At 35.2% G+C, this 27719-nt stretch overlaps 1 protein-coding gene across 1 annotated transcript in view; it reads right to left on the bottom strand.

Annotated features, from left to right (window-relative positions):
- CUL5 (cullin 5) overlaps positions 1-27719 on the bottom strand; it is an 86660-nt gene that overhangs the window by 18033 nt on the left and 40908 nt on the right. Inside the window, 13 exon segments of the mRNA XM_079101682.1 lie at positions 11579-11643; positions 16136-16215; positions 16218-16242; positions 16693-16759; positions 16761-16800; positions 16803-16820; positions 18333-18384; positions 18388-18426; positions 22589-22603; positions 22605-22636; positions 22639-22734; positions 22737-22763; positions 22766-22789. Of these exon segments, the coding sequence (XP_078957808.1) occupies positions 11579-11643; positions 16136-16215; positions 16218-16242; positions 16693-16759; positions 16761-16800; positions 16803-16820; positions 18333-18384; positions 18388-18426; positions 22589-22603; positions 22605-22636; positions 22639-22734; positions 22737-22763; positions 22766-22789 (580 nt within the window).

The raw sequence follows: 27719 nt of genomic DNA, 5'->3' as shown, positions 1-27719 counted from the left end.
AAATTAAGATGTTAACAGCCCAACACAAGCTGCCAATTCAATGCATTCCCTATAAAATTCCAGTGGCCTTTTTTTCACAAAATGGAAAAGCCAATCCACAAATTCAATGGAGCTGAAAGGGAACTCAAAAAAAAAACCAAAACATCTGAAAAAGGACAAAGTTGGAACATTCGCATGTCCTCATTTAAAAGCTCACTAACAAAGTCATAGTTATAAAACAGAATGGTACCAACTTAAGGACAGACATATAGACAAATGGAATTAAATTAAGCACCTAGAAACAAACAGATCCATGGCCAACTGATTCTTGGTAATGGGGCTAAGACCACTCAACAGGGACAGGGACAACTGAATATTCATATGCAAAAGAATGAAGTTAGACCTTGATCTATCTTTCTCCCTCTAACTCTCCATACCATGGATTAAATCCAGAAGTGCTTAACCACTTAGCCACATCCCCAGCACTTTCTTTTATAATTTTTATTTTTATTTTTTATTTTTTGGGGTACTTGACCACTGAGCTACATCCCCAGCCCTATTTTGTATTTTATTTAGAGACAGTGTCTCTCTGAGTTCTTTAGCACCTCATTTTTGTTGAGGCTAGCTTTGATCCTCCTGCCTTAGCCTCCTGAGTTGCTGGGATTATAGGCATGTGCCACCATGCCTGGCTCTTTTTTATTTTTTTATTTTGAGACAGAGCCTCGCACTGTTGCTTTAGGCTTCACTAAATTACTGGCCTGAATTTGGCAATCCTTTTGCCTCAGTCTCCTGAGTCACAGAGATTACAGGAGTGTACCACCACACTTGGCTAGACCTTAATCTTATACCATATAAAAAATTAACTCAAAAGGATCAATAACTTAAATGTATGAATCAAAACCACAAAAATGTTAGAAATATAAGGATGACTCTTCGTAACCTGGACTTAGAAACGAATTCTTAGGTATGAAAGCATAAGCATAAGCAACAAAAAAAATATGTAAAGTGAAAAATAGGATTTCATTAAGGTAAGCTCTTGTACAGCAGGCTGAGGGTGTAGCTCAGCAGATCATCTGCCCCACATGAACAAAGTCCTGGGTTCAATACCCAGCACAGAGAAAAGAAGGAAGGAAGAAAAGCTTTTGTGCAACAAAAGATAATTATCTACAGAATTATAATCTATAGAACAAAACAGGAAATCATAAGTCCCTACTAACATGATAAATCACTGTACAAATCAAAAATTTGAAGAGGAATGGAATCTTGTCTCAAACTTTTGATCCTCTTGCCTTAGCCTTCTGAGTCTCTGGGATTACAGGCATATGGTAAATCTGGCACAAAGTTTCATTTCTGCCAAAGATGCAAACGTGAATTTCATTATAGAAAGGACCAGATTAACACAAACTAAGGAACACTACAAAATAACTGGCCTGTATTCTTCAAAAGTACAAGGTGATAAGGTCAAAGAAAGACAGAAAGCTAGTTTCAGACAAAGAAAGACCAAAGAAATATGATATGACTACTAAATGCAACACATAATCTGTATTGGCTATCTTTGCTGTAAAAAACATTTAAGGTCAATTCAATAAATTTAAAGGGGTCTGACAATTACACTGCAGCATACATCAAAGTTAATTTCCTTAAAAAAAAAAAAAAAAAGTTGAGGGATCTAAGATGGTAGATCCAAGATGGAGGCTGCATTCCTTGTCGCTCCATAACTCTGGTTTCAAGCAGAGGATATCTGTTTCTTGGTGAGGCAGTTTTTGCTGCTTACCGATCCCCTGCTGTTTACCCCATTTGTCTGTTGTGACCACCTGCAGTCTGTCAGCATATCGACTATGCCTTTTTTGAGTGCAGATTGCTCTCTGTCAGGCGCCTATCATCTGCCATTTGCCTACCTCTGGCTGGTCCATTGCCTGCCTTACACCTATCCATCACCCAACGCAGAGGTTCACCTCCCAATCATCTGACAACAGTCAGCAAACTGATCGTCAACCACCAGTGGAGTACCAGCTGCCTGCTGTTGCCTGGAAGTTCACTGTCACAGTACCTGCAGGATCCCTCAGCCTGACTGATCACTCTCTGCCTCTGGGGCCCTCACATCTACTGACTGCACCCTGCTGCCAGGACCCCCAGACCAACTGACTGCGTGCTATCACCGGGACCCCAAACCAACTGATTGCACTCGATCTCCAGGATCCCACAACCACACCAAACACACCGGACCTCCAGGACCCCTGCCTGACCAACCGCATCCCGACTCCAGGACCTCTAGCTCACCACGTCCTCACCCTGAGCTGCAGCTCCCCATTTGCCAACACATTTTGAAGCCAGAGCGGCCATCTTGGATAATACTTGAAGCCATAGCTCTGATCTTTAGGTGGGGCAAATCCCATGCTGAGACGCCTGCTGGAGGCTTGAAGCTCATTGTCAGATACCTCTCATGCATCAGGCTACTGAACACTGGGAGGTTTCATAACTATATGACTGTTATACCATAGATTTTCTTTTTTCTCCTTATTGGAAAAATTGAAGTTTTTATTTCTTTACTTTTCTTGCTCTCTTTTCCTTTTGTTTACCTGTTCCCTGAGAGTCTCTTTCTCCCTTTTTTGCATGCTAACATCCAATTTCTTTTGATTACACTCTCACCCTTTCTATTATCTAGAACTTCTGTATATTCTTTTCTTATCCCATTAACAGCCACATTCTCCATCCCTCTGCATCCTCTTTAGAAAGGTCCTCCATTAGAAACTGCAGACTTCATTGCAAATCTGTTTGTTTTATTGAAGATAATATTTTAACTCATTCTGTTTATTATGACAATTTTGTTATTGTCCTCATAGGGGCTATTTGGTCTACGATTGCATAGTGTCTGAATTGGGCACTGCTAATATTGATCTCCCCTTAAAGAAAGGGTTTTGGAAACCTATAGGGCCACTATAAGCCTATAGGGGGAAATCTGCAATACCCCAGATCTGCACTGCTAGAGGGGAAGATACATGAACAACATGAAAAAACAAGGGAAGAAAATGATGGAAACAAATCTAGATTCTATATTAATAGAATCCAATGACAGTATGTTAGAAGAAATGTCAGAAAAGGACTTCAGATTATACATGATTAAGATGATTCGTGAAGCAAAGGATGAGATAGGAGAGCAAATGCAGGCAATGAATGATAATACCAATAAGCTGAAAGAGCACCTGCAGGAAGCAAAAGATCATTTCAACAAAGAGATAGAGATTCTCAAAAAAAAAAAAAAAAAAAAAATGGAAATCCTTGAAATGAAGGAGACAATAAACCAAATAAAAAACTCAATGGAAAGCACCACCAACAGACTAGACCACTTGGAAGACAGAACCTCAGACAATGAAGACAAAATATTTAATCTTGAAAATAAAGTTGCCCAAACAGAGAAGATGGTAAGAAATCATGAACAGAATCTCCAAGAATTATGGGACATCATGAAAAGACCAAATTTAAGAATTATTGGGATTGAGGAAGGCACAGAGATACAAACCAAAGGAATGAACAACCTATTCAATGAAATAATATCAGAAAATTTCCCAAACCTGAAGAATGAAATGGAAAATCAAGAGGCTTACAGAACACCAAATGCACAAAATCACAACAGATCCACACCAAGGCACATTATAATGAAAATGCCTAACATTCAAAATAAAGATAGGATTTTGAAGGCTACGAGAGAAAAGCATCAGATCACATACAGGGGGAGACCAATAAGGATAGCAGCAGACTTCTCAACCCAGACTCTAAAAGCTAGAAGGGCCTGAACCAACATATTTCAAGCTCTGAAAGAACATGGTTGCCAACCAAGAATCTTATACCCAGCAAAACTAACCTTCAGATTTGAAGATGAAATAAAATCCTTCCATGATAAACAAAAGTTAAAAGAATTCACAAATAGAAAGCCTGCACTACAGAATGTTCTCAACAAAATATTCCATGAGGAGGAAATGAAAAACAACAATGGAGGTCAGCAAAGGGAGGAAATACCTTAGAGAAAAACCACTCAAAGGAGAAACCAAGCCAACTTAAAAACCAAAAATAAGCCAAATGACTGGGGATACAAATCATTTCTCAATAATAACCCTGAACATTAATGGCCTAAACTCATCAATCAAAAGACCTAGACTGGAACAATATGCTGCCTGCAAGAGACTCATCTCATAGAAAAAGACATCCACAGACTAAAGGTGAAAGGATGGGAAAAAACCTACCACGCACATGGACCCAGTAAAAAAGTGGGGGTTTCCATCCTTATATCAGATAAAGTGGACTTCAAGCCAAGGTTAGTCAGAAGGGATAAAGAAGGACATTTCATACTGTTTAAGGGAACCATAAATCAGGAAGACATAAGGATAGTAAATATTTATGGCCTAAACAATGGTGCATCCCTGTACATCAAACAGATCCTTCTCAATTTCAAGAATCACACAGACCACAACACAATAATTCTGGGCGACTTTAACGCACCGCTGTCACCACTAGATAGATCTTCCAAACAAAAACTGAACAAAGAAACCATAGAACTCAATAACACAATTAATAACCTAGACTTAATATACCTATATAGAATATTCCATCCATCAATGAGCGGATTCACGTTCTTCTCAGCAGCACATGGAACCTTCTCAAAAATAGACCATATGTTATGCTACAAAGCAGCCCTTAGGAAATGCAAAAAAAATAGAGATATTGACTTGTGTTCTATCAGATCATAATGGACTGTGGACTGAGAGTAGAAATCAATGACAAAATAAAGAACAGAAATTACTCCAACACCTGGAGACTAAATAATATGCTATTGAATGAAACATGGATAACAGAAAATATCAGGGAGGAGATAAAAAAATTCTTAGAGGTAAATGAGAATGACGATACAACGTATCAAAATCTCTGGGACACTATGAAAGCAGTACTAAGAGGAAAATTCATTGCATGGAGCACATTCCAGAAAAGAATGCAAAGTCAACAACTAAATAACCTAACATTACAGCTCAAAGCCCTAGAAGAAGAAGAACAGAATAACAGCAAAAGTAGTAGAAGACAGGAAATAATTAAAAATCAGAGCTGAAATCAATGAAATTGAAACAAAAGAAACAATTCAAAAAATTGACAAAACAAAAAGTTGGTTCTTTGAAAAAGTAAACAAAATAGACAAACCCTTAGCCACACTAAAAAAGGGAAGGAGAGAGAAAACTCAAACTACTAAAATCCGTGATGAAAAAGGAAATATCATGACAGACACCACTGAGATTCATAACATAATTAGAAGCTACTTTGAAAATCTGTATTCCAACAAAATAGAATCTACCAAAAATACTGACAAATTTCTATAGACATATGCTCCTCCCAAACTGAGCCAGGAGGACATACACGATTTAAACAGACCAATATCAAGCAATGAAATAGAAGAAGCCATTAAAAACCTACCATCCAAGAAAAGCCCAGGGCCAGACGGATTCTCAGCCGAGTTCTACAAGACCTTCAAAGAAGATCTCATTCCAATACTTCTGAAAATATTCCAGGATATAGAAAAGGAGGGTACCCTACCAAACTCATTCTATGAAGCTAATATTACCCTCATACCCAAAGCAGGAAAAGACACATGAAGGAAAAAAACTTTAGACCAATATCCTTGATGAATATAGATGCAAAGAACCTTACCAAAATATTGGCGAACTGTATCCAAAAGCATATTAAGAAAATCGTGCACCACGATCAAGTGGGGTTCATCTCTGGAATGCAAGGATGGTTTAACATCCGTAAATCAATAAACATAATCCATCATGTCAAAAGAATTAAGGATAAGAATCATATGGTAATATCAATTGACGCAGAAAAAGCGTTCGACAAAATAAAACACCCCTTCATGCTCAAAACACTAGAAAAAATAGGGATACTAGGAACATATCTGAACATTGTAAAGACTACTTATGCTAAGCCCATGGCCAACATCATTCCTAATGGAGAAAAACTGAAACCATTCCCTTTAAAAACGGGAACAAGACAGGGATGACCTCTTTCACCACTTCTATTCAACGTTGTCCTCGAAACTCTAGCCAGAGCAATTTGGCAGACTAAAGAAATTAAAGGGATACGAATAGGAAAAGAGGAACTTAAGCTGTCACTATTTGCTGATGACATGATTCTATATTTAGAGGATCCAAAAACCTCCTCCAGAAAACTTCTAGACCTCATCAATGAATTCAGCAAAATAGCAGGCTATAAAATCAACACGCATAAATCTAAAGCATTTTTATATGCAAGCAAGGAAACAGCCGAAAGGGAAATGAGGAAAACAACTCCATTTGCAATAGCCTCAAAAAAAAAATAAAATACTTGGGAATCAATCTAACCAAAGAGGTAAAAGATGTCTACAATGAAAACTACAAATCATCGAAGAAAGAAATTGAGGAAGACCTTAGAAGATGGAAAGATCTCCCATGTTCTTGGATAGGGAGAATTAATATTGTCAAAATGGCCATACTACCAAAAGTGCTATACAGATTCAATGCAATTCCAATTAAAATCCCAATGATGTACCTTACAGAAATAGAGCAAGCAATCATGAAATTCATCTGGAAGAAAAAGAAACCCAGAATAGCTAAAGCAATCCTTAGCAGGAAGAATGAAACAGGGGGTATCGCAATACCAGAACTTCAACTATACTATAAAGCAATAGTAACAAAAAACGGCATGGTATTGGCACCAAAATAGACAGGTAGATCAATGGTACAGAATAGAGGACACGGACACAGACCCAAATAAATACAATTTTCTCATACTAGACAAAGGGGCCAAAAATTTGCAATGGAGAAAAGATAGCCTCTTCAACAAATGGTGCTGGGAAAACTGGAAATCCATATGCAACAGAATGAAACTAAACCCCTATCTCTCACCCTGCACAAAAATCAACTCACAATGGATCAAGGACCTCGAAATCAGACCAGAGACCTTGCATCGTATAGAAGAAAAAATAGGTCCAAATCTTCACCTTGTTGGCTTAGGATCAGACTTCCTTAACAGGATTCCCATAGCACAAGAAATAAAAGCAAGAATCAACAACTAGGATAGATTCAAACTAAATAGCTTTCTCTCAGCAAAGGAAACTATCAGCAATGTGAAGAGAGAGCCTACAGAGTGGGAGAATATCTTTGCCACTCATACTTCAGATAGAGCACTAATTTCCAGAATATAAAAAGAACTCAAAAAACTCTACACCAAGAATACAAATAATCCAATCAACAAATGGGCTAAGGGAACAGATGCTTCACAGAAGATCTACAAGCAATCAACAAACATATGAAAAAATGTTCACCATCTTTAGTAATAAGAGAAATGCAAATTGAAACTACACTAAGATTCCATCTTACCCCAATAAGAATGGCGATTATCAAGAATACAAGCAACAATAGGTGTTGGAAAGAATGTGGGGAAAAAGGTACACTCATATATTGCTGGTGGGGTTGCAAATTGGTGCAGCCACTCTGGAAAGCAGTTTGGAGATTCCTCAGAAAGCTGGATTGGAACCACCATTTGAGCATACTACAGATATACAGCCACATCAATGTTCATAGCTGATCAATTCACAATAGCCAGACTGTGGAACCAACCTAGATGCCCTTCAATTGATGAATGGATAAAGAAACTGTGGTATATTTATACAATGGAATATTACTCAGCTATAAAGAATAATAAAATTATGGCATTTGCAGGCAAATGGATGAAACTGGAGAATATTATGCTAAGTGAGATAAGCCAATCTCAAAAATCCAAAAGGCAAATGATCTCACTGATAAGCAGATGATGACACATAATGGGGGGTGGGAGGAGGGACTGTATAGAGGGAAAAGAGGGGTGGGAGGGATTGGGGGGAAGGAAAAAATAACAGAATGAATCAAACATTACCCTATGTAAATGTATGATTACACAAATGGTATGCTGTTACTCCATGTACAAACAGAAACAACATGTATCCCATTTGTTTACAATAAAATAAATTAAAATAAAAAAATGGAATCATACAAAAAAAAAAAAAGTTAATTTCCTGATTTTGGAAGTTGTTTTGTGAATGTTTATAGAAAATCACACTCATGCTCTGGAATGATAAACAACTTACTCTCAAATGATTCTAGAAACAAAATTTTCTTATTTGCCATGAGAAACAGATAATAAGGGCACAGCAGTTATGACTTTATGCATATATGTATTTGACAACTAGGAAGTAATGAGTAAATTTCCTAAAAACCTAACTTAACCAAATAACCAGATTAAATGCAAAATCTGAAGACCTTCTTATCTACTAAAGAAATTGAACTCATATTAAAAAAGAAAACCTTTCTACCAGAAAATTTCAGACCCAAATGGTTTTACTTATGAATTCTATCAGACATTTAAGGAAGAAGTAATACCAATTACACTAACCCTTTCAGAACATCCAAGAGAGAATAACTTCCAATCCTTATGAGGCCAACATAATTAGAAATCACAAACTTTATAAAAAAGTAAGCAATAAAAGCTATGAAGACCAGAAGGAAAGGTTAAAATCCTTCATGAATATGAATAGGGGGATTATATCACCTAGATTTCAGATTTACTATAGAACTATACTAATCATAATTATGTGATAATAGCCTAGAAAAACCCAAATAAATCACTGGAACTGAACAGAGAGCCCAGAAATGGATGAACATTTTTAAGTTACCTAAGTTTTTTGTGGAAAGGTAATGTGTTTGGGACTGGAAAGTCTTTCCAACAAATGGTTCTGAAACCACTTACTAACCATATGGTAAACAAACAAACAAAAGAAATTCAATCCCAAACTCATAACATACACAACCATTAATTTAAGATGGATCTTAGATGTAACTATGAAAGCTAAAATTATAAAGTTCCTAGAAGAAAACAAAGAACATCTTCATGTCCTAGGGCTGAAGCAGAAATGAATTTTCTAGATAAGACACAAAAAGCAACAAATTTTTTTTGAAAAAGCATGTGCCTTTAAAAGAACCTATGATCAGAATATACCTAATAACTCACTGATTAAAAAAAAAATCAAATAGAAAATAGGCAAAAAATAAAATCTTGAAGACATTTTTTTTTTGAGGGGTGCTGGGGATCGAATCCAGGGCCTTATGCTTACAATGCAAGCACTCTACTAACTGAGCCATCTCCCCAGCCCCCTTGAAGACATTTTTAAGAAAAATATAAGAATTCCAAAAAGAAAGAAAAAACACACACTCGAAATTGGTTAGCATCAGTAGCGTGAGGAAGAAGGGTATCAAAACTATCATGATACAAATACAGACATGTGGAATGACTAAAATTAAAATGACACCACCAAAACACTGGTGAGAATGAGGATCAAATGGCACTCTGATACTTTGTTGGTGAAAGTGTAAAACAGTACGATCTTTTTGGAAAACAAACTGTTACATCCAAAAATGGAAAAATCTCAAAGACACAATGCTGAATGAAAGAAGTTTTATACATAAAAAGTACACAGTGTATGATTCCATTTATATGAAGTCCTAGATAGGGCAAAACCTATCTCTACTCAAATAATTATACCAATAGCTGCCTCCGAAAGAAGATAGAGTAGCACTTAACAGGGAACAGATATGAGGCAATGCTCTAAGATGATGGAGATACTGTATATCTTAATAGGAGTGTATGTATTTGTTAAGTCTGGCTCAAATTGAACACTTAAGATTTACGCAAATGTCTATGTAACTTTACCTCAAAACAAATATCAAATTCAATTAATGAATTGATGCTAATGTGTTCAAGGAAGAAGATTATCAATGTCTACAACTTCTTTAGAAATGCACTTAAGCTGACTGATGGAGGGCTGGGGTTGTGGCTCAATGGTAGCATGTGTGAGGCACTGGGTTCGATCCTCAGCATCACACAAAAATAAATAAAATAAAGGTATTTTGTCCATCTACAACTGAAATATTTTAAAAAAAAAGCTGACTGATGGATGTATTTAGGGGAGATACATATTTCATAAAGCAAATTTACTGTAACTTTATTGTAAGTTTGAATTTTTCATAAAAAATTTTTGAATATAGGTAAGGAAAATCTATGTAATCACACACAGATATCACAAGAATATAGTATAATGTTTCATATATTTCATAATTTCTAAGACAGAATGTGACCTGTGTGCTTCAACAATGTCAATTACTATAATGTGATGATTCAGATGTCTTCTATTGTTTTGGGGTTTTTTTGGTTTGTTTTGGTACTGGGGATTGAACTCAGGGACTTTATCATGGAATCACAGTGCCAGAACTTTTATTATATTTTGAGACAGGGCCTCACTAAGTTGCTGAGGCTGGCCTCAAATGTGATCCTCCCGCCTCAGCTTCCCAAATTGCTGGGATTACAGGTGTGCACCACTGCACCCAGCTCAGATGTCTTCTACTGTAATCCTATTCAACTTATGTAGCTCAAAAAAGGAAAAATGAAAAGATTAAAATAAAAACCCCTAAATTACTTTTCCATAAAAAAATGTGATTTTTTCAGGGCTGCAGCTGTGGCTCAGTGGTAGAGTGCTTGCCTAGCATCTGTGAGGCACTGAGTTCGATCATCAGCACCTCATAAATATAAATAAATAAAGGTATTTTATCCATCTACAACTAAAAAATAAAAATGTTATTTTTCAAATATTTTAACATTATATATAAAATTTTTTTAAAATAGTAATTAGCAGCTAGAAAATATACCGAAAGTTTTTTCAATTAACCTTTGTTCCAACTTGTACTGTACTCTGAAGGGACTATAACTGGTTCATGTAAAGATGTCATAAATTTCAACTCTCAGATGCTCTGTAAATTATACATAACATATGTAAATTCACCTTACCAAGGTACGTGTGTGTGCGCGCCGCGCGCAGGCGCGCTGGGGATTGAACCCAGAGCCTCATACATGCCAGGCAAGTGCTCTACCAAAAGAGATCAAATTTTAAAATGGTAATACAACCTACATTGAAATTGATTTTCCTTTTTATTTTTAATTATTTATTTTATTTGGTACCAGGGATTAAACCCAGAGGTGCTTAACCACTGAGCCACATTCCCCAAACCCTTTTTGAGACAGGATCTTACTAAATTGCTTAGGGTCTTGCTGTATTGCTAAGGCTGGCTTTGAACTTGCAATTCTCCTGCTTCAGCCTTCCAAGTTGCTGGGATTATAGGCATGTGCCACCATGCCTGACTTGATTTCCCTTTCTATATCATTACAGTGAATTGAGTCATTTTCTGGGCTTTCTATGTTATAGAATACCTTTGGTGACTAGCAAAGGGAAAATAATCAAGCAGAATTTCTAAAAGATTAGGTGCAAAAATTTTTTTCTACTTCAAAGATAAAGACAATATTTTTGGTCATAAAAGAAGATTAACAAAAAATGATAAATTGAAGCATTTTAATAGCCAAGGACAGCAAGAATCCTAGAGAAACAACAATAAAAACAAACCTAAGAGGGAAATAGAATACTCTGCTGACTTAGTAGCAAGTAATATAGTCCAAACAATTTAAATATTTGAAATATTGTTTTTTAAAAGCTTACCCTTTCTGCTTCAAAGGTAATTCAAGTTTAAATATAGTAGCGTCATTTACAACTGCTTTATATGCCTGTAAAAATAATTTGAAATGGAATATGAGCATTATTTTGAAGATCTGAGTAAATTAATAAATTAATACACTTTTAAAAACACAGAAAAATACAAGTCAGGTGTTTTTGTTGTTTTGTTTTGTTATGGTGCTGAGGAAAGAACGGAAGGACTCAAACCGATCTACAACCCCTGTCCAGTTTTTTGTTGTTTTTAGTTTGGCCTTTTTTGTGGTAGTTGGGATTGAACCCAGGGGTCTCTCCCATTCTAGGCAAGCACTCTACCTCTGAACTATACCCCAGCCCCCAGCCCAGTTTGTACTTTGAATGGTATGTCTGGCCTCATAGAATGTGTTTTCATAGGCTTTGGCATGCACTTTGGCATGCACTTTGGCATGCTGTAACTATGAATATTTTCAAGTGAGGTGTTAAAGCTGCCTGACAAATACGCTTTCTCTTATTCAGTTAGTTTTCTATCCTTTTCGACCTTTTTTGCATCATTTCCCTTTCTCCTCCACCCTCCAATGGTTCCTTCTTCATGTACACACTCAACAAATGATGTAGCTTCCCATTCACTGATGAAACTTAATCACAATTTCCTCTTTTCACTCCTAAATTTTTCTTTCTCCATTGTTTTTGTAGTCTTAGCATACTACATATGTTATGCTCAACTCCTAGAGAATTATTAAATTATCATCTTAATTTCTTTCCTGCATTTTTTTTTTTTTTTTTTTTGGTACCAGGTATTGAACGCAGAGGTGCTTTAGCACTAAGTCACATCCCCAGTCCTGTTTTTTGTTTTTTGTCTTTTTTTTTGAGATGGTGTTTCACTATGTTGCTTAAGGCCTCCCTAAAGTTGCTGAGGCTGCCTCTGAACTTGTGATCCTCTTGTCTCAGACTCTGAGTTGCTGGGATTACAGGTGTGCACCACCACACCTGGCTTTTTTTTTTTTGTGCCTTCTTATTGGAAACCACACTAATCAGGCTTTCAGACCACCAGTTCACCCAATTACTCTTGTAAAAGTCACTCACAACCTCAGTGTTGATGAAATTAATTCTACCTATCAACAGTGTTTTTAAAAAGTATGTTACACCTTTTTTCTACCTGTTTTCAGGCACACGACCCTTTCCTGATCATTCTCCTCCCTCCTGCATAAATGATGGTTCTTGATTTTTCTAACAACTAAATATTAGAATGCCATATTTTCTTTTCAGGTCTTCACCCATTACTTGGTATTATAGGCAGTATTAATGCTTTAAAAATTGCCTACATATTGGAGCTGCTAAAAATTATTTTTCCAACTCTGCTCTCTCCCTTAAACTCAAAATTTCTACATGGATACCTTAATCAGACATTTCATTTAATTTGTTCAAAATGACTTTCTGATTCCTCTGCAATCTGTTTCTCCAAAACTCTTAACCATCACATTACATGTATTATCTAAATATTCAGATTTATGAATCTGAGTGCCATTCTGGATGATCTCTATCACATTACACATTTAATTATTAACAAGTCTTATAGAGTCTTTATCATAATATAATCTGAATCCCTGTAATCCCTCTTCTGGGAATATACTCAAAGGAAAGAAAATCACCACTTATAAAGATACGTGCACTCCTTTGTTATTTGTAGCATTATTCACAATTGCCAAGAGATAAAAACAACCAATCTAAGTGTCTGCTGATGAATAAATGTATCTATGATACATATATAAATGGAATATTATTTCAGCCCTAAAAAGAGTGACATCCTGCCATTTGCCACAACGTGAACAAACGTTGAAAATATTACGCTAACTGAAATAAGCCACACGAAGAAAAAAATATTGCATGACCTCACCTATATGTGGAATAAAATAAATAAATTCAGAAATACAGAGTTATAGAATAAAACAATGGTTACCAGAGATGGGAGTGGTGGACAGAGCAGGGAGGAAATGGGGAAATGTAGGTCAGAGGATACAAAACAATGGGCATGTAGGATGAACAAATTTAGAGACCTAACAACATACAACATGAAGATTACAACTGATATTACTGTATATGGGACTCATGCTAATAAATGAATTAATTTTAGCTACCAAAAATTAATACAAAACAAAAATGGATAAACTATGTGACACAGTAGATGTAACTGAATTTCACTATAGTAACTTTTTACTGTCCATTATGTAGTCCATAATATCATGTTGTATAACTTAAATATATACACTAAAAAATGAGAGAAGGAAGGAAGGGAGGAAGGTAGGGAAGGAGGAAGAAAAGAGGAAGGATGGAAAGAAAAAAACATTAAATTTGAGAACTTAATAGGATGTTAGAGTTAGCTAACAAGATGACAATGGCCTGTCAGAACATCAGTGTGTGTGGAGATTAGTACTCTAAGAAACATGATTAAACAGAAAGAGTTCATGTGTTGAGAAGGAGGGGAGATCAGCCAAAGCAGTCACTTCTAGAGGCGATCGTTACTTTATCTTTCATCCCTAGCCACACAGTTATGAAACACATTTTGCCAACCTCTTTGACATTCCTCAGACTTTTTCCCACTGTTTAATATCTATATCTGTACCTTAAAGGCATCTTTTCTGAAACTGGAAATATGTGCAGAATGTGCAAATAGCAGGTTAATACTAGGGAATCAACACTCTCTGAGTGGGGTAATTTGAGCAGTTTTTAATACTTTCACAAAGTTTCCTGCAGGATTAAGCTACAGTAGCTCATGGTAGATATGACTTAAGAATAAATTGTGTTGGCTACAGTTCCTTCTATCACCTTCTCTGCTTTCACCTGTGTTCCCTCAATTTCCCAATAAATACTTGCATTAAAATTTTTTTTCACCATTTTGACCACCGCCACCATCACTCTAAATTTCCACCATCACTTATTTGATTAATTTAAATATATTCATCTCGTGTTCTTGCTGCTTCTCTTTACCTCCTTCACTTTTTTTTTTTCAGTAGTCCTATTAATATGTAAGCAGGTCCTACTACTCTGTTCAAAATGTTTCAATGACTTCCCATCTTTCTCACAGTAAAAACCAAACTCCTTACCATAGCTCAGAGTCTTACATGATCTGGCTCTGTGTGACTTCATTTCCTACATTCTCCCCTTTGCTCCATCTATTTTGGCCCACAATGCCTCTTCTGCTGTTCCTGGATTATGACAGGTTATTTTCCTGCCTTAAAGCCCTCAAATCTGCTATGTAATCTGGCTGCAACACTCTCCCCTTGAACAGTCACATGACTTATTCCTTTCAATCTCAATTTAAAGCTTACCACAAAGTCTTTGTAGAGTATGCAATTTAAGACTTCAAACCACTCCACCACCTCCATATTCCACTATTTTCCTAATTATGTTCTTTTTTTAAAAAAATTATTTTTATATATATTTTGTGGTTGTTGATGGTCCTTTATTTTTATTCATTTATATGCGGTGCTGAGAACTGGACCCAGTGCCTCACATATGCTATGCTACCACTGAGCAACAACCCCCAGTCACCTAATTATGTTCTTATTATCTTAAATAAACAAAAGAGTGACAAAGAATATCTACCCCGGGAAAAGCTGATTTTCTTTTTGAAGTCACAGAAAAAAGTCAAATTTGGGAAGTAATAAAAGGTAGTGAAGAGGGCACAAAACTAACAGCAACTTCATGATAGGTTTCTGACATTTAAAAAGATAGAACTCTCAGGACAATATGATGTTTCATTATCTTTGTCTCATACTAGTGAGGATGGGAAAAGATGGTACATTATGCAAATGCTTCCCTGGGAAGCAAAGATAATGTGGACATTACTCTGGAAGGAATCCTATAAGAGGACAGAGAATGGAAGAATCAACCCTGCATGCAATGAGCATGCAATCAAGGAAGTTCCAGAGGAAGTATATATCGAGCTGAGTGTTTGAAAGGATGAATAGGAATTCAATAATCAGCAATTTTCAAAAACAGGAGAACATTCCTGGGAAAAATAAAGAAGAAAATATTTTCTAGCTAAATTCTTGTTTACAAGGATATCCAATGCTTACAAAAAATTACCAAAGCAAATATAATAAACGCACTGGTTCACTGAAGAAAAAAATAGAGTTGCTAGGTTTTTAGTGTGAGATTTAATAGTATGATGATTATTGCTTATTAAAAGTAAATTATGGGGCTGGGGATATGGCTCAGTTGGTAGAGTGACTGCCTCGCAAATACAAGGCCTGGGTTCAATCCCTAGCACCGCAAAAAAAAAGTAAATTATGCCAGGCACAGTGGTACCACACCAATAATTCCAGCAGTCTGGTAGGCTGAGGCAGGAGGATCATAAGTTTCAAGCCAGCCATAACAACTTAGTGAGATCCTGAGCAACTTAGCAAGATCCTGTCTCAAATAAAAATTAAGTAAAAAAAAAAAAAAAAGAGCTGGGATGTGGCTCAGTGATTAAGTACCTCTGGGTTCAATCCCTGGTATAAAACAAAACAGTAATTTAACAGAAACACTTTTAATACCAAATGTCAATATACAAGAGATATATACCTTATCTCTTGCAGTAAAGAAATCGTGGATCATCTTGAAAAGCTTCTTGACAAGTTTACTAAATCTATTGAATAGTGTTGCAACTGTTCAACATATTTCTCAGAGTCCTGAAAACAAAATGTTTTACATTTAATTGAGTTTCTGAAACTTTAGTTATTAATATATACTAATTGTATGATAACAGGATTACTGTGACATTTTTGTATATACACACATTATACATATTTATGTCCCTCTACCCTTTGTCTACCCTCTCCCCAACTTCTTTCTCTTCCTGATTTCTCTAGTCTCTTCCCAGTTCCTAAGTCTCTCTTCTACTATCTGGTCATCTTTTAAATTGAGTTTTTAAAAGGAAAATAATGATACAAAACTGAGAAAATACAATTTTAATGAAAGACTATAGTCTTAAAACTAGGGAATTTTTTTTTCTTAAACATAAAATTAAAAGGTGTTCCAAGACTACTATTTTGTCATGTCAATTATTATTTTAAATACCTGATCCTGCATTTAAAAATAACCTTGATATACATCTATCATTGCCACTGGAGAAAACTTACAGTAGTAATAGTTTCAGCAGCTGCTACCATATCTGCCAAGCCAGCACTAATGATATGTCTTCCAAGTCTTCAACATTGGCTCTATCCCATTAGGAACTTTGTCCATCATGAAAACATTAAATGTAACTCTGAAAGGACAGAAGACACTCACGTAATCATTTTATCCACTAGAATAAATTTTATCTCTGATTTACATCATGAAATGCCTGTGGTAATAAAAATTGAGAGATATTAGTTGAAAGTTTATAAATTTAATAGCATTCCATGAGTACAATTAGTTTAGGAGCTGTAATTATAACTTCCTGATCTACTGTCTCAGATTGACAAAAATTATTTTGAAAATCTAATTAAAAGTGATCACGAACTATAAAACCAATTTCATTTGACCTTCAATGAGATAAAAATATTTTTTATTCTAGAAAGTACAAGTCTACACAGAAAACTAGTACATTTCATGAAGTAGTTGTAATATTACATATATAGCCACATCATTAAAGGGTTAAAAATTATGAGTAATGATTATAAAAGAAAGTAGAGATAAAAACTGTATTCATAATTTTTCAGTTTACAAAGAACTTTTTCCTATGTTATATATAATTTAATTGACATTCACAAAAACCTTACTTCACAGTACTGATTTAACACTAAGTATATTATTTATTATAGGGAGTCCAACACAGATCACACCTAACTTTAGTTACATTGGCATATAAAATTCAAACATTTCACTTGGGCCAATGAGCAGTTTCCTCCCCACCCCCATCTCCAGTACTGGGAATTGAACCCAGGGGCTCTCTACATTGAACTACATTCTACCCTTTTTATTTTTTGAGACAGGGTCTCACTAAGTTGCCAATATGGTCTCAACTTGACATCCTCCTTTCTCAACCTCCCAAGTAGCTGGGATTATAGGCATGTGCCACAGCACCTGGCTGAAATACATTTTAAGTACAACCAAAGATTAAATGAGGGGCTGGGGTTTGTAGCTCAGTGCTAGAACACTTGCCTAGCATGTGTGAGGCACTGGGTTTGATTCTCAGCACTGGCATATAAATAAATAAAATAAAGTCCATTGACAATTAAAAAAAAAAAAAGAAAAGAAAAAAGATTAAATGGGACCTTGCAGTTAACACAACAAAATCTAGAGAATACATCAAATGCTAAAGTGGTTGTCTAAGGGTAACAAAGATATGAGCAATTTTTTCAATTTATTAAATACTTGATGCCTCCCAAAATACCTTTCTTTAAAAATTCTTCAATTTGGGGGAGAAGAGAATGAAAATTATTAATATGGAGTGTTTATTCTGTGGTAAAAAATATTTATCACAAGGTTCCACACAAAAGTCAAACACCTAGTCCTATCGTATACTATATGGTTTATAACTTAAACTGGCCTTTATATGCAGAGTTCTACTTTTGAGAAAAAAATGGAAATTCACCACATACATTAAAGAGAAAAAATTCTTACAACGAAAATTATAAACTCCTTAATAGACTTTCTGTCTTAAATATTTTATCATTTTAAGTACAAGTTATGCTAATAAATATGCATCTGTGTAGAAGAATAATCTAACAGCAATTTATTTAGTGATCTGTTTCAAAGACACTCGTAAGAGACTGATACCTTATGTTTTACCTACTTTTCAGTTTCATTCGCTTGATCATGCCTTGGCACTCCGCTAAGATAGTCTCTTACAATGATGTCACCAGGGCATTTACACAGCATTCCATGAGCTGAAACACACAAAATTAGTCATGGCTACTCTAATCTTCATAGCACAAATCTATTCCAACTCACAAATAAAACCATGTTGTTCAACAGAAAAAAAACTGAAGTATATTCAAAGTAGACTTTACTTACCTTTACTATTGAATTATTGACGATGGATACTTTATTCTAATTTACCAAAGGTATGTCTAAGAATAAAGCTATAGAACTTTTTTCTCTTTAGAAATTTTAACAAAAGTCTCCAAGGAGGGGAGAAAAACTAAAATTTACAAAAATAATAAAACAAACTTTTATTAACTTGTTTTATCTGGGAGAACCTGTATTAGAATTAGATTTCTAAAATATAAATACATCATTTAACAAACTATACTGGATACCTACCATATGAGTGGGCACCAAAGAAATGTTTAGAAGACAAAGAGCAGTAAGATACTATCCCTGTTCTGGAAGAGATCACTATCTAACTGAAGGTGAAGAGGAAAACCTAAACTGCTCCCACAGGATGATATCTAAATTGGATCTTGAAAAATGAGTACAAGTCCTAAAATGAATTGAGAATTCTAGGAATAATAAGGACGTGGCTGTGGCAGGGAATAGATAGTAGAAGAAAAAAGTCTGGAAAGGAGGGAAGAGAGTCACAACATCAACAAAACCTACAGTTTGGGATTTTATTCTATAGCTAGGAAAGAAAAGAACTGAGGAAAGTTTTTAAACAGAGAATAAAAGTAATGAGATTCTCATTTCCTCAAGTCACTGTTACAGATCAGTATAACAGAAGGAAGGCAGGTGCTATGGAGTGGGTGATAGGGAATCTGGCCAAAAGATTGTTGAAATACTTTGAGTAAGATGGCGAGCGTTTTAGAGTTCTTGGAAGCCAACAGGAAAAATTCCCTTAAAGAGAACAAAAAATTCCATGTTATGCCTGCTCCCTTGTTGTTATGAGTTATTTACTCCTCTTGCCAGGGTTAGAACTCACAAATAGGTTTGTGAGTTCTGATTCAGTAGATATATTAGTACTGATATAACTCTTCTGAAAAACAGGTATCTGTATTAAATCTGTATTTGTGTCTTAAAATTTCTTTGTTAAAAATTCCTCTTGGAATTGACATAATGTTGACAATGACTTAAGTTGAATTTAAGTCATGAGTCATCAATATACCTGTTTTTCCTATTTTAAAAATGTTTTAAAATTTCCTTAACAAAGTTTTTTCCTCCAAGTCTTTCTAATCCATGAATCTTATCTCATTTCTATCCTACCAAAAAAAATACAGACTTCAAGTGGTTAAGAAATTCTTGCCTTGCAAGGTGGGAAGCTCTGCTCCTTTCTGTATGAGCTCTGGATTATGTGCAAGTAAGCACTTCTACCCTTCTGCAGCAAAACCTGACTGAGAACAGGCAAAGCTAACTGTAACTGGTGGAGGACAAAGAAAAAAAGCAATTTAAATAAGCTTAGGTCCCAGTCACTTCACCTTGAACATTATCCTGGTCAGTGGTAATCCAAATTTTGCAGATTCCCAAAATCTTGACCACTATTTCAAACTGTGAAATCAGTTTTTCTTTTGTGTGATGCCGGGGATTGGCCCACAGTCTGGAACATGCTAGGCAAGCACTCTACACTGACCTATTGCCCTCAGGCCCTTTTTTATTCATTCATTTTTTTTTTATTTTATTTTTTAGAGACAGGGTCTTACTAAGTTGCCCAGACTGGACTTGAACTTGTGATCCTCTTGCCTCAGCCTCCTCAACAAAAGAAATACAAACAGTGACTTAGAAGTATGCCACTATGCCCCAGCATGAAATCAATTTCAATGGCTGTAACCAGTTTATTTACTTTGTACTAAATGACATAGAACAGAAAAAATAGACTACATCACACATTGGTAACAATGAAGTTATTTCATAAAATTTTTAGTTTCAGATTTGTGCAAATAAACAGAACACTAAGCCCAAGTACAAAATGTATTTCTTATTGTAGGTTATAATGAAGATTAAAAGTAAAGACTACACTGACAAAAAACTGAAGATTACTGCACAGAACTTGGTAGCTGCTTTGATGAAGGCATTAGGGAAATAAAGGTGCTGAAGTAGTTTTTCAGCTTGAGAGGTTAAACAATTGTAACAGGTAGATTTATGAGTGCTTACTCTATACTAGGCATAAGTTAAATGCTTTAATCTATTATCTAATTTAACAAGTATGACCACCTTATGGAACAGCTATTTAATTTACGAAAACATAGGCCTAGAGTGGCTAAATAACTTGCAAACTTTACATAGTTAGTTCACAGGAACTTGAGCTGTAATTTGAGGTTGGGTATGCAAGAAAAGCCTTCAACGTTTTTTTACTACACCAATAGAGTATGTGTGCACTTAGTAATGCCTGCACGTTCAGAAGGTTGAATTGTGTTTCAAGGAATACAGAAGTATAAAACATGGTTTATAATACCCTCTATGATTCTACAGTCCAGTTGGGAACATATAATTTGGGGAGGCTGGATAGGTACTGGGGATTGAACTCAGGGCCTTGGGATGCTAGGCAAGCACTACCACTGAGTTACACTGTCAGTTCAGGAACACATAACTACATACCTAAAAACATGTTCATGCTTTATATGTACTGATGAAAAGAAGTTTAATTTCATTAACAAGCAAAGAAGCAGAAATAAATGCATTATCATTACACCACAAATTCACAGGACAGAGATTATGCTCCATTCACAGCTAGTTAGTCATGGCCTTGCAAATGGGTGGTGCTTGATAAATAACACAACAAAAGTCTATAATTTGCTACTAAATCTACTGTAGAAAACAATAGATAGTGTAGGGATTCACGTAAGAAGAAACTAATGAAGGCTAAAGAATCTGGGCTACTTCATTACAAGTGGGTTATAAAGATACTTATAAGAATTTGGAAAGGCAGAATAAAAGTAAACACTATTAACATGAGTCAAGAAAAATAATAATTAGAATGAGTTATATCAATGAGTAAATAAATATTCCTCACTGGGTACAGGTGATTCTTGCTGGACAGAATTAAGTTAGAAAACAGGTTAGGGACAAATAATGAAGTCTTGAACATCAGGGATAGGAAATAATTACACTTTGGTTTTTATACAAGAAGTAAAAATGATGAAAATGATATTTATGAAAGATCTGATTTTTCAGTCTGAACTCAAAGAAATAAAAATAGTTAATAAGAATAAATATGCCCAGCCTCATTAGTCATTTTTAAATGCACATAAAATCTTTTTTAATCTATGATGCTGGGAGATTGGCAAAAATTAACAGACAAAACCCTGATCAGCAGATGTATGGATAAAGAGGTACACTGTTGATGGGAGTAAGAATAACAACATTCCCAAAAGTCATTCTGGTATTATGTAGAAAGCTATAAATGGCTAATACCCTTTGTTCAGTAATCTCATTTATAGGAGATTCCATTCCAAAAGAATGTCAAGTATAAGGGAAGAGTATGCATACAGATATTAAAAAGCAATAGGCATATAAAGATACTCCAGGAAGTACTACTTATAAGAAATAAACTATAAACATGAAAACTGCCATTATTTAGGTAAATTATAGTGTAAATAGACTGTTACAGATTTTGTGTGGTATAAAAATGCACAATGTCATAAATTTCTGTTAAAATTTTAGAACACAAGAAGGAAGAAGAAGGAAGGAAAGCCAAGTATTATAGAGGGAAGAAAATAAGGAAAAAAGGAAAGAAAAAACATAAACAAATACGACACAATGATACTATGGTCGAATCTGGAAGCTGGGCATGGTGGGTAAAGTTCACTGTACTGTTTTTAACCCCTATGTAAATATCTGAAATTTTTCACAACAAAGATTTTTTTTTTTTAACATGGAATAACTGTGGTGTAGATTCCTGTGTACTGAAAAATTCTTCAGAAGATATTTTCTAGGCAAAAAAGAAGAAAGGGAAACTACTAGACAAGAGTTCTCTATTTCAACGAGTCTTGTCCTAAAGAGGGTTGGTTCCTTGAATTAAATGCTTCAAGGAGGACAGAGAACATATTAATCCTCTTTTGTATTTCTTTCCCACCATTTCCCAAAATACTATATACATAGAGTAGAACCTAAATATATACTTGTTATTTGAAAAACACATCTTGCATGGAAAGGATAGTGATAAACCATCTCTCTCACCTTGTATTCCCTTTCTGTCTCCTTTTGCTAGCTTCCGTGAAGAAAAAACTTTTTGCCATATGCCATCAACTCCTGTACTTGTTTGCCTGAGATGAGCACAACTTCTAAATCCATAGCAATCTCTCCCCAGAGGTCTGCAAGGTGAACACTTTAACTATCAATGTGCTTGATGTTTACTCTCTGCTATAGCAAGACCATAAACTCTTCAAAGATGTGCCATAAATGCAGCAGGCACTCCAGAACTATTTGTTAAATGAATGAATTCACAGGTATTTGAAGATGAAAGGTAAGACAGGTAGGCTATGTGATATGGTAGATTCTTCTTTTAGTGGTATTCACTTTGCACAATTAATTCTATTTCATGGAAATTTAGTAAAAAGCAACAAGAACAGTTCTGATTACCATTAGTTATATAAGTCTTTAAATAATAATTTGCTTTGCCTCAGCTATAAAATTGAGCTTAAAATTGAGTTGAGCTAAAAATTATCTTAGTTTTTTCTATTTAAGACTCTATCATCATCAGGCCCTTAACGATACAAGGATATCTGAACAATATCAAGAATTAATTTATTCTATGTGTGGTAAGCTATTCTCAAAATTAATTTCTCTTGGCCTTTCTACCTTGTTGAGATTCTTTTTCTATCAATGTAACTAGTGGGACTTGTTTTATTTCTGAACTATTTATAAAAATAACTCTTTATATTGAACAATGAAGAATCTGACTCTCCTAACTTTTGGATACCATCCTTAACATACTGAAATACTGAAGATTAACTAATATTTATTTAATTTAATAATTTATAACTCGTGACCTAGTTGCTTATTCAATTTTTTTTTTTTTTTTTTGTACCAGGTATTGAACCCAGGGCACTTTACCACTGGACCATATTATTTTAATTTTGAGGACAGGGTCTCACAAAGTTGTAGACACCAGCTTTGAACTTGTGTCCTCCTGCCTCAGCCTCCCAAGTTGCTGGGATTACAGGTTTGCTCCACCATGCCACAGGCTTAGTCAGCTTTTTAAAGTCAGTTTTGCATAGATAAGATAGTGAAATAGTTTCTATTCTTAGAATTGGTAAGCAATTTTCTTCAAAGTAGAACCTAATAATATAAGCTATCATTCAGGCACAGTGCTACATGTTTCATATATCATGTATTTTATTTAATTCTGACAAGAATGGGTATTATTCCATTTCATAGTTATGAAAACAAGGATACGAAGGTTGCCAAAGTGTGACTAGCTATAAAATAATAAAAGCAGAATTTAAATCTTTACCTAATTTTAACATAAGTGCTCTTAACCACTATAGTACACTGCCTCCCTATCTGTGCCCTGGTAATTCTGAAGAGACGAAGGCTTATATTAACAATTCACTCTTTCATTACACTACTGTTAAACAATTCACTTGATTTTGGTGTCACCCTAAGGATAGGGACTAGGTCTATCTTATCATTCCCAAATAACACAAGGCCTAACACAATAGATTCATAATAAATTCTAATCGAATGCCTTCAGGAAATAACAAGGTATGAATGACCATCACTTAAAACTAACAACCACAGATAAATTTTGAAAGTCATTCTGGTTAAATTTTTTTCTCTTTCTTCAAGTTGTGTCACACTTTGCTGCCAATATGCACGTTCAGCAGCAAAGCTCTAAGGCCGCTAACCTTGTTTTACTGATATACGCTGCTCATTTGTTACAGACTCACCTGATGATAATCAAGTTTATCAGAATTGTGTTGTAATATTGGATCTGAGAAGGGCCTAGGTGGCTATACCTTAGGTGCAAGTTAACAATGGGACTTCCAGACATCTACTGTAATACTTAAGATGCTCAGAACTCCTGGATTTACTTTACTTTCTGAATTCTCCACTAAATTGCAATAAATAGCTAAACTTGCTAAAAGGACTGTCCTCTGGATGCATGAAGTACTACCATATTAACACATACAAACTGAAACTCAAGCAGCTTACACATAGTTGCAAAGGCACACTTAAACACACAGTATTTGATTCAAACTTGGGCACTTGACTCAAGCTGGGCCAATTAGAGCTGGACTAATTAAAACTAGGAAGAGAAGATTTATCACTCTGGATTACAAACTAGAAGGATAAACTGGCAGCTTCATGGTACCAACTTCAACAAAAAGTCTCAACTGTAGGAAATATAGAAGTAAATGAGCAGGAAAAGACATCTAATAAGTCCTGTCAGAGTTCCAAGTTTGCATTTTGCTGTTGGTTTTTCTTTATTCTTTGTAGAACTGGGATTGAACTCAGGGGTGCTCTATCACTAAGCTACCTCCCCAGCCCATTTTACTTTTCATTATTTTGGGTCAGGGTCTTGCTCAGTTGCCCAGGCTGGTCTCGAACTTGAGATCCTCTTTCCTCAGGCTCCTGAGTTGTGTGCACCACCTCCTTGCCAGAGCTCCCAAATTTCTGAACCCAGATGTCTTCCTTTTGGTCTTACCCTATTCCTTTCCATGGTGGATTTTACATGAACCAACACGTTCACCTTTTTTTATTTGTTTGTCTAAGAAGGGTTCTTGTCTCTTGCAACTAAGAGTGTTAGATACATGTAGATGATACACACACACACACACACACACACACACACACACACGCACATTTAGTCCCTATAGCACAGCAGACAGAGGGGATACGACATGAGTAAACCACTGTCTTTGCTTTTCTAGTGAAGTAAACAGATAAGGTCAAGTAAACAAATATATGAAAAGTAATTCTTTACAATATAGAGTAAAGGTACAGAGATTGAGTGTGTGTGTGTATATCCAAATTATTTACCAAACTATTTGCTTCTTCTTTATATACTTCAGAGTACCTAACATTATCCTTGGGAACTCAAGACCTAATATAAACTTAAATTGAACCCCAGACTCACCATTTCCTACTTGTGGAGATGTCAAATTCCTATACATCTCTAAATTTTAGTTTCCTTATTTGTAAAATAGAAACAACAGCACTTACTTACTAGTTATACCTTCAAAATGTATCATGAATCTATGTACTTATATATCCACCTCCAATGCCATCACCTAGATTAGCAGTCTATAATCTAAATACCACACTGTCACCCAAATACTATTTCATAGTATGGAGGTCAGATCTATTCCCTGCTTAAAACCCCTGAATGGTTTTTCACTGTTCCTGCTTTCTTCTCTATCCTTACCTTATACCACTCTTCTCCCCTCATCCACTATGCTCTGGCCACATTAATCTTTCTCTAATACTATATTAATTTCATTCCTGCTTTAAAGCCTTACACTAGCTCTTCTCTCTGAGAAGAATGTTTTTGTTTCAGATCTTTAAGAGGTTAACTACACATTGTTCAGGTCTTACCTCCAATATCACTCCCTCAGAGAGAACTTTTCTGTTATATTTACTTTTTCTTAGTACTAGGGATTGAACCCAGGGGTGTTTTACCAATGAGCCACATTCCCAGTCTTTTTATTTTTCATTTTGAGGTGTTCGAAGTCTCACTAAGTTGCTGAGACTGGCTTTTTTGGTTTTTGGCAGGGGGGAGGTAATGGGGATTGAATTCAAAGGCACTCAACCACTGAGTCATGTACCAAGCCTTTTTTGTATTTTATTTAGAGACAGGGTCTCAATGAATTGCTTAGTGCCTTGCTGTGCTGAGGCTGGCTCTGAATCTGTGTGCCACCACACCTAACCAGAGAGACTTTTTTTGACCATACTCCATAAAGTACAAGAAAAAGCAAGAACATTACAACCTAGTCACTCTCTATAACATTCCTCTATATTATAAAGAATCTCTTATTTGTTTTACTTGCCTTATCTGTCTACCTCCATTAGAAGAGCAAAGACAGTGTTTTTGCTGATGAAAAATCACTGTCCTCAGTATTATGTATGTACTGACAAGTTACACATTTGATTGCCTACTCCAAGCCTTGTTTGTATGGGACTGTGAGACATTAGGCACTCCTAGATCCTTATTTGCACTCCTAGACCCTTATCCACTATCAGATCTTTTAACAACCACAAATTGCCTCTGTAAATTTTTATAATGCTCCCTGGAGGTAAATACTAACCTTACTAAAACATTCTGACTTAAGAGACTTTATCCAAAGATATTAGCCTAAAATTCAAATGTCCTTTACAGTGAGATCAAAATCTATCTCCTACTTTTCTACACTCACTTTCACAATGTTCCGACATAGTCTAGGCTTGAGAGAAAATAGTTTTTCTTCTTACCACTCTAACCCTATCTTTCAGTGTTGAGGATAAGAGTCTAAACAATATATAGCATAACTAACTTCCCACCAATTCATCTGTCAGAACCTGCTATATAACCACAAGCAAAAAGCAAATAAAAGTTAATTAGGATAAATTTATAAAAGGATTCTAAAATATGATTCTGAGTACATAAGAACTTAACATCTAAAAATTTTACATATAGAAGTCAGAGTTTTTTGTTTTGTTTGTGATGCTGGGACCTGAACCCACAGCCTTCACATGTTAGGCTAGTGCTCTACTACTGAACTATATCCCCATCCCAAAGGAGTAACTTTTACTGGCTAGACTGGATATTCAAATCCGTTTGGAGTATAATTTTTATTCATTAGAAAAGTGACTTTTGAGTATATTTTGAAAGTAGAGCAATGGTTTATGTTAGGGATTCATGTTAATGTGATACGATAAAATTAATTCAAATGAGAGAAAATACCATAGGTCCAGAACTTCTTTCTGAAAGTATAATGAAAATTAATGAAATTTTAAGAGTGGCTTATACTTACTAAATTCAAAGGAGGTAATAATAAATCATAACTTGTTAATTTTCAAAGAAAAAACAAATGCCAAAATGTGTATATTTCAATCTTAAACTGTAATGTGCATTATTACACAGTTTCATACAAAGTGACTATAATGGTAAAAATATTCTATTTATAATTATCTTCCACTAATAAGAATAATTTAATAGGTGAGTTTAGACCAAAACTATTATCAATAAAGCTTTTAAGATATAGCAGAACATGTTCTAATGGCTAATAATTCCTCTAAGGGAGAAATTTAAGTCAGTAAATCTGTTCTGTAGTTTTTATTATAGAAAGTGTTTCTTTTCTTTCTTTCTTTCTTTCTTCTTCTTTTTTTT

Source organism: Sciurus vulgaris (assembly GCF_902686455.1).
Source record: "Sciurus vulgaris genome assembly, chromosome: 11".
Lineage (NCBI taxonomy): Eukaryota > Metazoa > Chordata > Mammalia > Rodentia > Sciuridae > Sciurus > Sciurus vulgaris.
The sequence above is the reverse complement of the archived record's forward strand: the minus strand, read 5'-3'. Positions and strand labels throughout refer to the sequence as shown.